This window comes from Chroicocephalus ridibundus, chromosome Z (genome assembly GCF_963924245.1).
Source record: "Chroicocephalus ridibundus chromosome Z, bChrRid1.1, whole genome shotgun sequence".
Taxonomy (NCBI): Eukaryota; Metazoa; Chordata; class Aves; order Charadriiformes; family Laridae; genus Chroicocephalus; species Chroicocephalus ridibundus.
This window is the reverse complement of record NC_086316.1, coordinates 22,435,560-22,450,284: the sequence shown is the minus strand read 5'-3', so window position 1 is coordinate 22,450,284 and position 14,725 is coordinate 22,435,560. Positions and strand designations below refer to the sequence as shown.

Sequence of the window (14,725 nt, the reverse complement as noted above, 5' to 3'; positions counted from 1 at the left end):
AGCAAAGGAGAAACTTCCACTAAAGACTCTGCAAAACGCAGTAGTAACATCTTGGGGGTTTGTTTTATTGTTTTCAGGGTGCTGGGTGCACTGCACTGGTGGTAGCTGTGGTGGCAAGGAAGTTAGAACTTACCAAAGCTGAAAAACATGTGCATAATTTCATGATGGACACCCAGCTAACTAAAAGAGTAAGTCACACTTTATATTCACAACTGAAAAGGAAATGTGTGTTAATTTATTTCTGCATTTGTTTTAAGTAGTCTACTGCTCTCTTCTCCTACCAAACTTTTTCAAGGGTGTGATTTTGCAAGGAGGAGGAATCGAATGCCTTCAGCTTTTCTCTGGATTGAGGGCAGCTGCAAGTTCTCATCAGATTTTGAGGATTTGAATATTCTTCTATAGAGGGCTCTTGCAGCTGGAAGATAATTGGTATAACCAACAGTTAAATGCTGTTACCATTAACAGCCTGTATCTCCCCTAAACAGTCACGGTGGGGAAAGACTAAGGATGAGTGGGAAGGTGGTTCTTGTATAGCTATAAAGGATGTCTGACTTGAGATGTCTATATGAGCTTGTTGATGTACACTCCTATTATAGTCAGTTAAGGTCTTGTTGATACTAGACCACAGACAACAATTTGTCCCTTCCTAACATAGGCACTTTTCTAGTGTAATCTGACAGCTGAGCTCAACATGTCTTTCAGAAGGAAAAAAGGTTTCGCAAAGATTGGCCAGGTTTTGCATCTGGTGTTCCTTTGTGCCTTTTAAAGTTTATTTTGTTCGGCTATCCTTTATATAAATCTAAATATCAGTCTAATACTATATCCAAGTGGTGCTTTGGTAGCTTTAAACTCATGAAACTCAAAGCACATGAAAATGAAACCAAGCAAACAAATCTGAGATGCACATCAGATCACAAAGCAGTTACGCAGTTACTGGAGAGGTTTCCTCACAGCCTGAAGATAGCCATATCTTGTGGAAATGCAAGGACCAGGTAGAGATAGCAAGGAGATCTCTCAAACGTGATTGTGCTTCCACTGAAGTCAGGACCAAGGTTCTCCAGCACAGCTACAGGTACAAGGTGGGGACCTTTTGCTGGGAAGAGATGATGCATGGCATTCCTGCAATGCCTTTACCTTGATATTGGCCTAGCTCTGACGCTGCAGTGACTGGCATGATATAAAGTTGCAGGGACAGAAAATGAAGATGAGTAATAAGGACAGTTTTCCTTTGCAAGTAACCTAGTGATTCTGTCATTAATCAACACTGCATTGAAATTCTTTGTCTGCTGTTTTCAAGCATTCTTGAAAATTTTGGAGGCCTAAGAAGGAACTGTAGGTACTCTTACCTTTAAGATTTTACAGAAAGCCTCATTTTAAAAGAAGTTAAAAGAAAATAGAAATAGAACTCTGGCCACATTAATTGACAAGATATTTTTTCATTTCCCTGGAGAATGGTAAAAAAGAAAGAAGAATAAAAATGTAAACAAAAAAAGTATGTTGAAACATCTCTGGTAATTTAAAAGACGGTTAAATTGCTAAGAGAATTAAGAGGTACTTACATAGATCAAGAAAGAAATTTTATGATCCTATTAAGTAAGTTTCGTTAACTACCATACAGATAATGCGTTACTTATTTCCTGGAGGTAATTCATACTGCCATAAACACCAAATGATGCTAATTCTTTAAAGAGGGACAAATTATGCCCCAAAGCAAAGAGAGATGGTCCTAATATCATGTTTTTAAGTAACACAGAAATTGCTCAGCCATCCCCTCGGTCCGGATAATGCCTTCCACCCTCAGTGCTGCAGTTTCTTGATATACCTGTTTCACACATTTAGGTAGGGTCTTAAGTGCTTTAGTTTATGCCAGAAAAGAGAAAACATGACATAATGCTGTTTTTGTCAGACTGGTGTTTTTCTTTTATTAAACAGGTGAAAAATGCAGCGGCCAACGTACTCAGGGAAACATGGTTAATTTATAAAAACACGAAGCTGGTTAAAAAGATAGACCATGCGAAAGTAAGGAAACATCAACGCAAATTCTTGCAAGCTATTCATCAGTAAGTACTAGTTTGCTTTAGTTTCCCTCTCCAGATGTTTTCTGTCTTGGTTTCCCTCTCCATTGAAGTCACGCTTAGTCCCCGTGTGCTGCCCTGCCCTCCCCCTTCTCTCCTCCCCCATTCTCTCTCTCCCCCTTCAAAGAACATTGCTATTGAGGTTGATTTTTCTCTAAGAATAAGATAAAAGATAAGGTTTTACTATATTACCTGTTTACAAAAAAATAAATAAGTATGCCGACTGTCTGTGCCCAATATGGTGTAAATCAAACTTGTTTGTATTATTTTTAGAAGTTTCCCATGCTTCTTGAATTATCTAAGTCTCTTTTTTGTCTTTTGCCACTGAGACTATCCTTTTTTGTTACGTATTTGCTTACAGGTAGTAAGATATGCGCTACAATAGACAGAAGAAAATGAAAAAAGTATCATTTGTAGTAGATGTTCTAATAGTTTAAAATCAGAATGATGTGATAGAGGAGAGCCTATAAGTATGTATGTAATGTTTAGTGAAAGAACATGCATCGAGCATCATTGTACAGCTCAAGAGCAATTAGTTGCCTCTCTCCACCAGATATTCTCGGTGCGTAAAATTAAATGTTGGTATGTCAGCTACGACCCCTGACATCTGTTCTAGAAAATGGGGAGTATATGCCAACAGTCGTTTTGTGACCTTTGAGCACCTCTGACATGATTCAGATGAGTTCTTCCCCTCTACTGAAATCTTAAAGGGTTGAAAACAAGCCTGAGAACTGGAACCAGTAGTAGGATTAAGCTGAATTCTGGTATTGCCAGACTGTAAGTATTTGTCTGAAATATGTAATACATATTTGCCATAAAGCACATTAAAACTACCAGAATTGCACAATGATTGAGTTACACTTCATTGGACTGCATGGGAGAAAAAGAGAGACCTTTGTCCCCAAGAACCACAAATTATTCTTGAGGAATGGTCAGGACCCATGCCACTATTTGTCTGCTCGATTCAATGTCCTCATCCAGCCTGAGGCAGCCATTTGTACAGCCTATGAAATTAGTTTCCGTTAATAACTGGGGAGAAGTAGATAAATTTAGTAAGTTTAATTTCAAACTGATATTTGATAACATTTCAGTGTGGGTCTGTGTCTGAGCCAACGTGTGAGGAGATGTGAGGGAAGCATCCATCATGAAAAGAACACCTGTGTGTCATCTTGCAGGAAAGATAAGAAGGAAAGGCCAGGTTATCATGTTTCCTATTAGTAAATTTAGGCTAACAATCATTGTTTCTCTGTTTTGTAGCAATGTTTTAAAGCAATGGTTAGCAAAGCTTAAGGTATGAAGTATTCTAGAAGCCTTAATTACTATATTATATTTAGCAGACTTGCAGGATTAAATGTTACTGTGCTATTGCAGGAATAATTGAAGGAATAAACAGACGCAAAAGTTGAGGCATTTTTATGTGGATATAAAAAGTACATATATTTTCCCAGTATGGTCATCCTGCTTAGCTTAAAGTGTTGGGAGGTGGAGAGGAGTGTCAGGGGTTCTGGGGTAGAGGATGGCATGCCCTGTGCATCCTTTGCTGTACTTGAATGCTTGATTGCAAAGGTTATTCCTTAACAATTTAACTTTGCTGTTTATTTTGTGTGTGTGTGTGTGCATCTGTGTGTGTGTGTGCGTGCGCGTGCACGCGCATGTTCAGAGAAGAATCTAAAAAGCACAGCAGGCTCGATCTGCAGCTTTGTGTATCAGTCAAGCCCAGAAGAGCTTCACAGGATGTGAAGTGTTGTTCTGCATCTGCCTTAAAAATTCATTAATCAGGTGGGGTGAAGAAGGTGCAGGAGTAATTTTTTCCTAGCTGTGCCAGCCAAACTTTGAACAGCTCTGTTAATAATGCATTTCCCTCCGTCCTTTAGCTCCTTGCATCCCATTACCAAAACTTTTGTACTTCTGGAAAAAAGAAAAAAAAAAAGATAATTTTCTCAATATGATGAAGAATGTGCCATGGATGAAAACATTGCTCTAGCAGTTTGCTTTCTTCCAGCTGTAGCAGAGTTGCTCTGCTGTGGGTGCAAGTTATTTTTTCTTCCTTTGCATCTTTGAACTTTTCTCAAATCACTCATGGTAGTATATGGCTCTTTTCCATCTTTCTGGATTCTTAGGTTTTTATTGGTATCCCTCCTTCACCTTTCCAACCGTTTCACTGGAGAGAGAAGTAAAAGGAGTGAAGTTTCAGGGCCAGTTTTACAAAAGAAATCAGTGCACCAGAGCAGATTGTGAGAACAGTCTCAAACTCATGGTCATGGCTCTAAAACTGCCTTAGCTGGTCTGGGTCTTTTTTGCTTCTCATGCACACTAAATAAGATGAAGGTGAAATCATCACTCTAAGTGATACTATTAAAAGGCATTTTATGTATTCTATGAATAAGGAAATCTACAGATGATAGTTAATGGGAAGGTTTGAAGCTATTGCAGGATCCTTCATCATGAACCCAAGTGAGTTAGACTCCACCTCAGACAGCTACTGATTGAAAGAAGTAGCAACTCCCTAGGATTTCGCACCTGCTGAATCGAGCCCACTGTGCTCATTTGGTTGTTTTAGTATATTTTACAGTTTGTTTTCTTTTGTTTTGTCTTTTTATTTCAACAAAATGCAAATAGAGCTCGGAAGTAAGTTGTATAAGCTGTTCCTTTCTAAATTTGCAGAATTTACCACTGTCTGCATGCCAAAAATAAGAGTCTTTCTTTGTGAACTTCAGTGGTCTGATTGCTGCCATGGAAACGCGATCCAAAATCATGATCTTTTGCTGTGATAAGTGAAGTTCATAAAATCAAGATATTTCATATTTTCTCTTAATGAATTTAGGAATGAAAGTCTGACAGTTTTCTTTAAATCCAGCTGCTGCAGCTAAAGACTTGCCACTACCTAGAGATACATTTTTACAGTCTGTGATAGGTATTTGGGTTGGTTACCATGAAGAATTATCATGTTGGTGTCAGCTAGTTCTTGTATTGCTACAATAACAATGGATTTCATGGCATTTCAAAGTTAAAATACTGACAAACATATGAGTCAATGAATCTTAAGAAAAGCAGAAAACACCTATTCTGCAAATTATTTGAGAGATGCTTACCGAAACACTAGGGTTATCATTCTCCAGTCAAATCATTACATGCTTACCTTTGAGTAATTATTCTGTTCTGAGACTGTAATGATATAACTCCTTACCTTGGAGACTCCTCTGTATTTTTTGCTTTAGAATATCTCCAGCTCATAGCCTCTGAAAGCACCATTCCTACAGTCTGCATTTATGTTGTGCTCTGAAGGAAGCCTTCAGGGCAAGAAGAGCGTGTGGCATTCCAGTAACAAGCTGCTGGAATGCCAATTTTATGTGAACAATTGATTTCTACCTTAACAGAGTTATTTTCATGTGTTTTAAAAGATATTTCACTCTTCGCATCCTCACAACTAATTTTCTCATGATGGTTAGCCTAGATATGAAAGGAAATGCTTGGTAACTAAAGGTACGAACAGAAACTTTCTGATTTTGGAATATCTCCAAGACGGCTTTCTTTAAACTAGCTTTCTAACACCATCACTGAGAAATAGGCAGAGTATGCGTTAGCAACCCACCTGCCACAAAATGCTGCCAAACTCATTTTCATTTGACAGCTAACCACATGGTTAGCTTGGTTGGCCCTTGACATACTAGTATATTGCATGGTATCTTATCATGCATTGTTCATAAACTGATATGTTGTTTTTGAAACATGCTATTTCCTGCTTAGAACAGCCACCAGAAAAGTCTTTGAAAGTCCAAGTATTTCTGTGTTGGGAAGTGTTGAACAAATGACTTGCACTTAAGGGAGAAATTGCTTATTTGTGAAAAACCCATCTACAAACCGCTCCTCTAGTAGTTAATTTGAAAAACATGGACTTTTGTTTCACATAAGAACAGTCATGTGTATATCTTTCAAAGAATGTGCATAACTGATAATAATGCAGATAGGTAGGCATCAAAGTGAAAATTTTACCCTTGCTGGTTCTTTCATAGTTTTCCAATGCCGTAGTTTACATAGCACATTGAAAAGGAATGTCTAATGTAAGTTTAAGAAGTAATCACATTTAGATTCACAAATTATGTAAGAAAATCAAATGTATTGGCAAGCATGTTGGTTATTTAGCTGCTGGTCAGATAAAAGTTCTGTTTAAAGTAATGAGAAACTCACTTATCACTGTATTTCCATCAGGTTCAAACACCTGCTAACCCAATCCATTTCCGACAGAACAGGGCTAATACCTGTATCTAGTCATGTAGGCATGGGAAGATTCTTGATTGATACAACATTAATGACAAAAACCCGGTTGTTCTATGTTTCTTCCTATATCTACTTGTCACGATACTGAGGCTTTGGGGAATGTTTTGGCTTTCTTTCATATAGTCTGGATAAATTGTTATCTCCCTTTTTGAATTCAACTTTGACCATGGCAAATGGTACTCTCAAGGACATCACATTTCCTTGCTCTTTCCTTTTTTGCGGTGTTGAAGAAGCATGCTTCTCATTGTAGTAGGCACATGACCAATTCTGACTTTACACAAAGTACTCAAGGCATTGTCCATGCAGTTATTTGCTCTTGTAAGTTTTGTGCATGCTTTTTAGAAATTCTACTATGAATACGTACACAAAAAAATCTGATTTAAAATTCCACTTTTTAGATTAAGAAGTGTAAAAATGGAACAAAGGAAACTGAATGATCAAGCCAACACTTTGGTGGACCTGGCAAAGGTTAGTAGGCAATTACTGTGGTTTTAACATTCCTCCTTTCAAGATGAAGAGTTTGAAAGTAAAAATGTTATGCATTATATGTGAAAATATTATTAACAAGCTTGTTATTTGTAGTAAATGAAAATATGTGTGTGTTTTGTGGTAATGCCTACTGAATGAAACACCTTGTTTATGGCTCTCACCAAAGTTTGGATACACCATATTTGATTTTTTGTTTGTACATTTGAAAAAGATTTCACAATTGAGAGGCTGATCCTGAGAGCTCCTGAAGTGACTGCAGGGGTCTTGGTAAATGTTGAACTGTGAGTGGGCCATAGTAGCGTAGTGCCGTGTAGTAAAGAGATCCCATCTGCTGATAGTGACTGTGCCATGAGTGACCATAGTACACAGGCTCTCACACAGACTGGAATTAGACGTTCTGTGTTTCTATGCCTGTTGTCTTATGCAGCAGTGACTTTGGACAAGTAAATTTAGGTCTGCATGTTTTGAAGTTTTCGTAAGGAATAATAGGTGCCTACTTTGCCGATATTTCATAAGGCTTTATTAATCTTTTTTTAAGCCATTTGAGATGAGGTAAAAGAGGCTATTCAGTTGCAAACTTCTTGTCTATTGGTGCTGGAATTTGTCATTCATATAAAGTAATAACTAGAGAGTTAGAGGGCTGAGCTGATAGCATTCCAGGTCTCACATTAGACCTCAGTATTTAACAGTTACTTTGATCTTAATTTGAGGCTATCTTACAGGCATTAATGGGCTTTTCTGAAGAGCTTCTTGTAGACCTCTTCATGTACCTCAAAACCCTCCTCAATTTAAAGTGCATCAAAGCAAAGATTAAACTGTGCAGTGTTCATTCCCCTTTTGCTTTAGAGAACCACCTTGCAACTTCTGATGTTGAAAATACGTTTCAGTCTAATGCTTCTAGCAGCTGATAAGGACTTTGCAGATACTGTTTAATGTAGACTACTCTGCTTTCAAGGATTATTCTAGCATCTTGAAACAGGGGACAGAGAAATGGGTTATCAACACTCATCCGATACTGAAGTGCTTTACACATCAGGCAGTTGGTCAGTCAATTAATTTTCATTCCCTTTGGATGGTTTGTAAACTTCAACCAGTTTGTCTACTGAATTACATTCAGTTTTGATTCTAGTTTAAGTCTACTCTGAAGTCTCAGTCTATCAGAGGGAGAAATTCAGTCATTATTTTTAACCAGTTCCAAGCCTCTATGAAATAACATTTCAGATTACATTTTTACTGACCACTATAGCATTTTAAAGTACACCCTATATACTTGCTGTAACCAAACCACTGTTTTGTAGAGGGCAGATAAATTGGGGAATGCAGAAGTAGAGAAGCATACAATTGAGTTTTTACTCCTTGCACTTCATTTCAAAAACAATCCACTCAACTCATCTTAGTACATCCAGTTCAAGAAAACCTGGTCAGTTTAAGGAGAAAGCAAATGAGCAACATTTGTGTTATGCTTTGAAGAATTAGAGTGTTTAAAACCAGAGGAAATACAGAAAAGCCAAGGATGGATCACGGCTTTGGAGCCTTTGGTCTCCTGGTGGCTTACACAATTGACTGTTGACAAAGCTTAGCATGGTACATTTCTAAGCACCTGGACTTCAAAAAAAGGTCTTGTATTTTGCCTAATTTCATTTAGATCTTGTCATCTAAAGGGATACTCAAAATATATTAAATTTCTCCTCCACAAATTTAGTAGGAAGTTTATTCTGAATCTACAAGCAAAATTATTTCACAAGACTAGATATTGTTATAATATTCCTATCCTTTGTGTGTGTGTGAAGTGCAAATGCATTTAAAAATCCTTGTAGAGTTGTGCTGCTTGTTAGAATATTTCTAAGGTCTCTCTAAACCTTTGTTTCCATCCTTCTACTTTCAGACTCAAAACATCATGTATGACATGATTTCTGACTTAAATGAAAGAAGCGAAGATTTTGAGAAGAGAATTGTTACTCTGGAAACTAAACTGGAAACTTTAATTGGTAGCATTCAGGCTCTCCCTGGACTGATTAGCCAGACAATCAGCCAGCAACAGAGGGATTTCCTCGAGGCTCAGATACAAAATTATGATAAGCATGTTGCCTACAGTGCTGAACGATCACGATCCTTGTCAAGAAGAAGGAGATCATCCTCCACAGCACCACCAACTTCATCAGAGAGTAGCTAGAAGAGAATAAGTTAACCACAAAATAAAGACTTTTTGCCATCATATGGTCAATATTTTAGCTTTTATTGTAAAGCCCTATGGTTCTAACCAGTGTTATCTGGGTTCTGATGTCAGAATCCTGGAAACCTGAATACGTTTTAGGCCAAAATGAGTGAAAACTCTTCTTTTTTTCCCCCCTCCTCCTCTCAGATGCACAGTGAATGCACCTATTATTGCTATATTAGATTGTTCCTCCTATAATTCCACTAACTTTTTATTCATGCACTTCGAAAAAACTTTACTACTACAGTATATAATATAATAAAAAGGTTAATTTCTGCACATAGTTGCTTGGTTACTTGGACTTAATAACTAAAATAGCTCACAATCAAAAGGCCTAATTATAAACTTTTAAGAAACAAAATTGAAGCTTAATAATTATTTCTCAGTATGAAAACTAATTCTCTAAACTTTGCTTGCAGTGGAGGGGGAAAAAAAAATCAATAAAAAATCATCTAACAGTGTGCTGTATGTGTATAGTCATTTTAAAAGGTCACTGACAGCTTCGATTTCTGAAGTGATTAATTAAAAATATAGTTTATCCTAGAAAATAAGTTATGAAGTACGCTATGGGTTTTTTAAATCTTCTTAGGGCTTTTGGTTAACATGCATTTGTACACACATACATAGATAATATATATACATATATACGTATGTATATAAAATTATTTATGCAATGCCCATGGCAAAGATCTTTTAAACTGACTATTTGTAAAGCTACTGGCATGCAAAAAGCACAGGTAAAGCCCTGTTCATTTATTCAGAGTCTCATAATTATGCCAGGTAAGTGTGTCCAGACAGAAGCATCACTTTGAAGCTGGAAGTCTCCCATTAATGCTGTTTGAATTTTGAAAATGTTAGGTTGCTATTTCTCCTCTCCCTTTTTTGTGTTTAATGCTTCTGGAGTGAATGACTGACACGCAGAGTTATAGTATACACAATTGCGTGATGGCAGCACAGTGTTCTGTATACATTACGTTTGGGTAACCCCCATGGTTTCTGCTATGCAGTCAAGCTTAGCAAGACACTTTTAGCAATATTTCCAAAAACTTGTAAAAAAAAAAACTGCTGTAGACTGGAGTTACAGCACTGGGGATCTGTGGTACTTTACTTTCATGCACAAATAATAATGTCTCCTGCTTTCTTAAAATACACAAAGCATAGTGTACACGTTTCTGAGAAAGTTCTGGCTGACTTTTCTCCTGGTTTATATTCCAGAGTAGCAAAACTAGGTAAACTTAAATGCGCAGCACATGCAACTTGCATTCACAATTCCTAATTATAAACAGGAAGTCATTTGACTTTATGAAATATTTTATAGTACTTGCTATTTATGAAATATACTAGTCCTGTCTCCCCCCCAGTTTACAGACAAGGGTGACACTATAGCTAAGTATAACAAGTAGGCATGTCTGACTGTTTCGAGGAATACTGCCTCTGCCTGGAAGTAACTAACGTGCATGTTGAAGGAAATGCTGATGGCTCCGTGAGACATTGTGAGTTCTGGTCAGTAGCGACAGGCAGGGAAGGTAGTAATGCAGAAAGTCAGGGCAGAGCCGTGCTGGACAAGACAGAAGAGCTGTTCTCCCCAGCACCCAAAATTTCCCAAACCAAATACATAATCTGAAAATCAGCAGACACTTTAGGCCTATTTAAAATAAAGGGTCTGCCTTTTTTGGGGATACAAAATATGTAACTGATGAATATGTTACATCCAGAGGCATTGCTTGTTTATGAAAAGGTCAAGAGTTTCTCCAACACTTTTTATGTGCTTGAGAAAGAGGATGACTTTGCAGAGTTTTTCCCCCTGGATGAGCAGGACAGTTACATGTATTTGGAGTGCCTTGTTTACAGACTGTGGTATTTTGTGACTGGAAATAATAAGCAGTATGCACAGTATTTGCAGTTCTGCTTTTGTTTTTATGAAGTTCATTTCCAAAGGAAAAGATGGGTATTATATTGTGCTAAAACTGTGCTAGCCCAGTCCTAAACTAGATGAGATTTTGCGTGGTCATGAGGCCACCCGCTTTACACTGTTGGCAGGATTAGAAGTAGTGATTAATAATATTGTAATTTAGTAGTCAAATTTAGGAATTCTTTTTTGAAGATTTTTGTTTGTCTGTTCTCCCATTTTTTGTGTATAATTTAGAATATTTTTCCTGTCATTGAATGTGAAATACACTTGCTGTAGCTTGAATACAGTCCTTTTTGTCCTGTCAGCTTGAATTCTCTCTTTCGTCGTTCACAACATCTTTTTTATATTTGTAAGACCTGGGTTTTTTCCTCCTCTGGGTTGTACATCTGGGTTTTTAGACAACTGTCATTCCACATTGAAAATTCTTGCCAATCTGTCAGAGTTAAGTTTGAATTAAGATCTAGCTATATGTATTGAGCTGGTTTATTCTGATGTGAAAGAGAAACTGCATCTTTGACCTCTCAATTTCTTTTACACAGTAGGACTCGGGAGGCCGAACCCGCTGAATTCTTGCAGCAGCTTTATGGAAGCAGGGCTGTGAGATGTACCAGGACTATCCGCATCAGCAGGTTTCTGTAACAATCATCTGCCACATTCTTTTGGATTCCTTTTTCTTTGTTTTTAAAGCCAACAACAATGATGACACCATGGAATACTCCAGTTCAATTTCTTAATTTACTCTACAGCTCATTACAAATATTTTGTCTGTGGTTTTGGTACTGATGATTCTTTTCTTCTAATACCTGGTTTTGAAAAGCACTTAAGCATTACACATGAATACAGTCCAAGAAAAAACAGATATAAACTTATATTCAGGAGAGCACAAAGCAGTATGGGTTTGATTTTCTTATTCCTGATACAAAACTTTTAATCTTTCCTGGTTTGGGTTTTGTAGTACCACAAATTCCATTACTGATTTTTTATTTACAAAACTGCAGCTCCCTCACTGTGTTCAGCATATGAGGTCACCAAAAGGAAAACGCAGCTTTATGACAGATCTCTGAAACTGCTTGTGTAGTAGAATGTGGATTTTTCTTCGAAACATTGTTTACAAACGACAAGGAATCTTTCTCAAAGCATATGGCATATTTACCATGTTACAGTTCAAAAGCTTCATGCACCTCTTGCTTTAGTGTCATCGACAGGAAAATTCAGCTTTCAGTTGCTATTGAACTTCTCCTTTTTACTGCATTCCAGACACCAATTCCATTTATCAGTTACTTCGGAGTCTTTTGCTAATCCCTGCATTTTTAATGACACTTAGCAAAGATACCTTGCCTGTAAGGACTAAAATGTAAGATCACAAATAGGCCTATCCACCGTGCTTAAAACTAAGTACGTTGATTTAAATAGTATTTTTTGGTTACATTTAAGTTTTTGCCTGATCGGAATAATAAATTCACTTCCAAATGCTCTGCAGTTTTTAATTCTGCAAATCATTATCTGGTGTAAGCCTGCAGATGTTCCCAGACAGACTTGTGCAACTCAGCCTTTCTTTACCTCCTGCTGCTCCATAAAGATGGATCTGATGTGGAAAGAGCTTCACTATCTAAAAGTTAAGCATCCATCTTAGGAGATCTGAACACCTTCTGGAAGTCCATAACTTTCCTTGTGAGCTATTTAAAAAATGTGTCTCCCCAGACCAGGTCTTAGTCACTGTCATTATTAGAGGTCAAAGATAGGTAATAGGCATACTGGTTTACTGCTGCTCAGTTTGTAAGACACTTTCCATGTCGGATTATGTGTGGACATTCAAATTGATACACCACAGACTAAAAGCATACCTAAGCATAAAAGTATAAATGGTTTAAATATGAGTGTCTTAATACTCAGAATAAAACTTATTACCCATGTCAGTGCTACGAATGGAAATTTTCTGAAAGCTCTTTTCCCCTAACTGAAAGTTTTGAAAAATTCTTAGGAAGTTTTGTATATGGAAGGAAGGTTTTCTCATTGGTAAGTCTGTTCTCTCCATCTGCCAGTATTTTTGTGGCTCATATTGTTTCTTTTTTTTAAAAGAAAGTCCTTCAGTTCCTTTTGCCTTTTTCCTCCACCTGTCTCAAAATAATTATTAAGTGGTGAGAAGCAGACAAACAAGGAGGGGAAGGGAAGAAAGAGCTAACACTGATGAGTCTCACTTTCAGAAACCTACCCCTGCATCAGCATACCTACGTGCTCAGGTGGAAACGGTCACAAGTTTCCTCTGCCAGCACTCCTGGCTACCTAGGTACAAGCCAGCTGTAGGCCAGGAGGAGCACTGTCACATCAGTACAATGCTGAGAGGGAGCTAACACGCAGTCAGAGCCAACAGTCTGTGTATGTGGGACTTTATGTATGCATAATAAAATTAACCTACATCTGTCAGTCAGAGCTTATGAATCTGATCTGTTAGCACAAGTGCAGAGAAGACCGAGCTGTAACACCTGTTAGCCTTTTTTCTCCAAACCTTGTAAAGAGGATCCGTAATGATCTTTGCCCTCTCATGACTGAGGGAATAACGCAAAAGAGATGCTTAGGAGAGACTTTGCAGTCAGGTGTGCACAGGTATGGCTCTGATCTGCCCGAGTGCCTCACCATCTGTGTATCAGCTCTGGTCCGGAAATCACAGGGTGTCACTCGCTATAGAGCGAGCACAGCACTGAGCAGATAAGCCCCATCTCGAGAAGAGCCTGATGCAGAAGATGATGGCAATAAACAGGAGAGGAGAGCTGTGTAAACTTATGCAACTCCGCCGAAGACTTAGGGCTTAGAGTAGCACCAAGCCGAACGCAGACACTTGAGCACCGGCCAAAAATTGCTCGCAGCTGGGCAGTAGAGCAGAGGGATGGAGCAGGTGCAGCATGGTCCGGGCTAGGGTGTGTAGACATGCTCTGAGAATGCGAAAATTGGAGGCAGCTGCCAGAATTAGCATGGCCATACTGCTGTATATCAGACTTTACAACAGTGGTGCAGTTGAAACTCCATTAGGTCAATAATTTTCAGGCATTTATATTAAGAATATTCTCCTGCAAAGGACTGCAAACCCCTCTTGCATAGTGGAGGATGTGCAGCACAGCTGCAATGCAAGAAAAACTGTAAGCCACAAACATGAACCTGTTGCAATCTAACATGGCAAGTGACCAAACCAAATGGAGAAGTGAAGCATAAAATGCTTTATGCTGACTTCCCTTGCGTTCGGATTCACTTAAACCCATTAGTATCTTCAAATATTTAGGAGAATCCAGACTGTTTTCAATTATACATGAAGCAAACAACAAGCTTTTAGTTAGAGTAAAGGGTTCTACTTTAAAACGATACCTATTCTGACCTCTTGTTGCCCAAAAGCAAAGAACTCCAAACGCTCTAATAGAAATGAGAAGAAAACCTGAAAGAGCTTGTACTAGATTATTGCCTCAAAAGACAGGCACCTAGCCTCCAGAAAAGTTGCAAGAGATGAGGTTTCAAGTATTCTCAAGCAAAAATCAAACAAAAAAAAATAACTCTTGAGCAGTTTTTGACACTCAGAATTGCCCTTTTAAAAAAACACAAACTATACAATTTGCTGGGTAGCACAAATCTGTGCAAAGTGAAGTGTGGCAGTGCTCTGCCTCTCCAAAGTAGCTGAGTCCAGATTACTTCTGGAGAAGTTAGAAATGTCCAATGGTCAGCACATGAACCTGACATGCATGTAGGAGAACGAGAAATCTAAATTAAGAA

At 38.0% G+C, this 14,725-nt stretch overlaps 1 protein-coding gene across 2 annotated transcripts in view; it reads left to right on the top strand.

Annotated features, from left to right (window-relative positions):
- The window catches only part of KCNN2 (potassium calcium-activated channel subfamily N member 2), a 76,187-nt gene extending 64,957 nt beyond the window's left edge, over window positions 1-11,230 (top strand). Inside the window, exons 6-9 of one of the 2 annotated variants that reach the window (XM_063321192.1) lie at window positions 78-188; window positions 1,933-2,060; window positions 6,752-6,821; window positions 8,728-11,230. In XM_063321192.1, coding sequence (XP_063177262.1) covers window positions 78-188; window positions 1,933-2,060; window positions 6,752-6,821; window positions 8,728-9,015 — 597 coding nt within the window. In that variant the 3' untranslated portion in view covers window positions 9,016-11,230. Of the gene's footprint in view, window positions 1-77; window positions 189-1,932; window positions 2,061-6,751; window positions 6,822-8,727 lie in introns of those variants that run through there. The other variant, XR_010069191.1, reaches the window with a different exon arrangement.
- The last annotated feature ends 3,495 nt before the right edge of the window (window positions 11,231-14,725 follow it).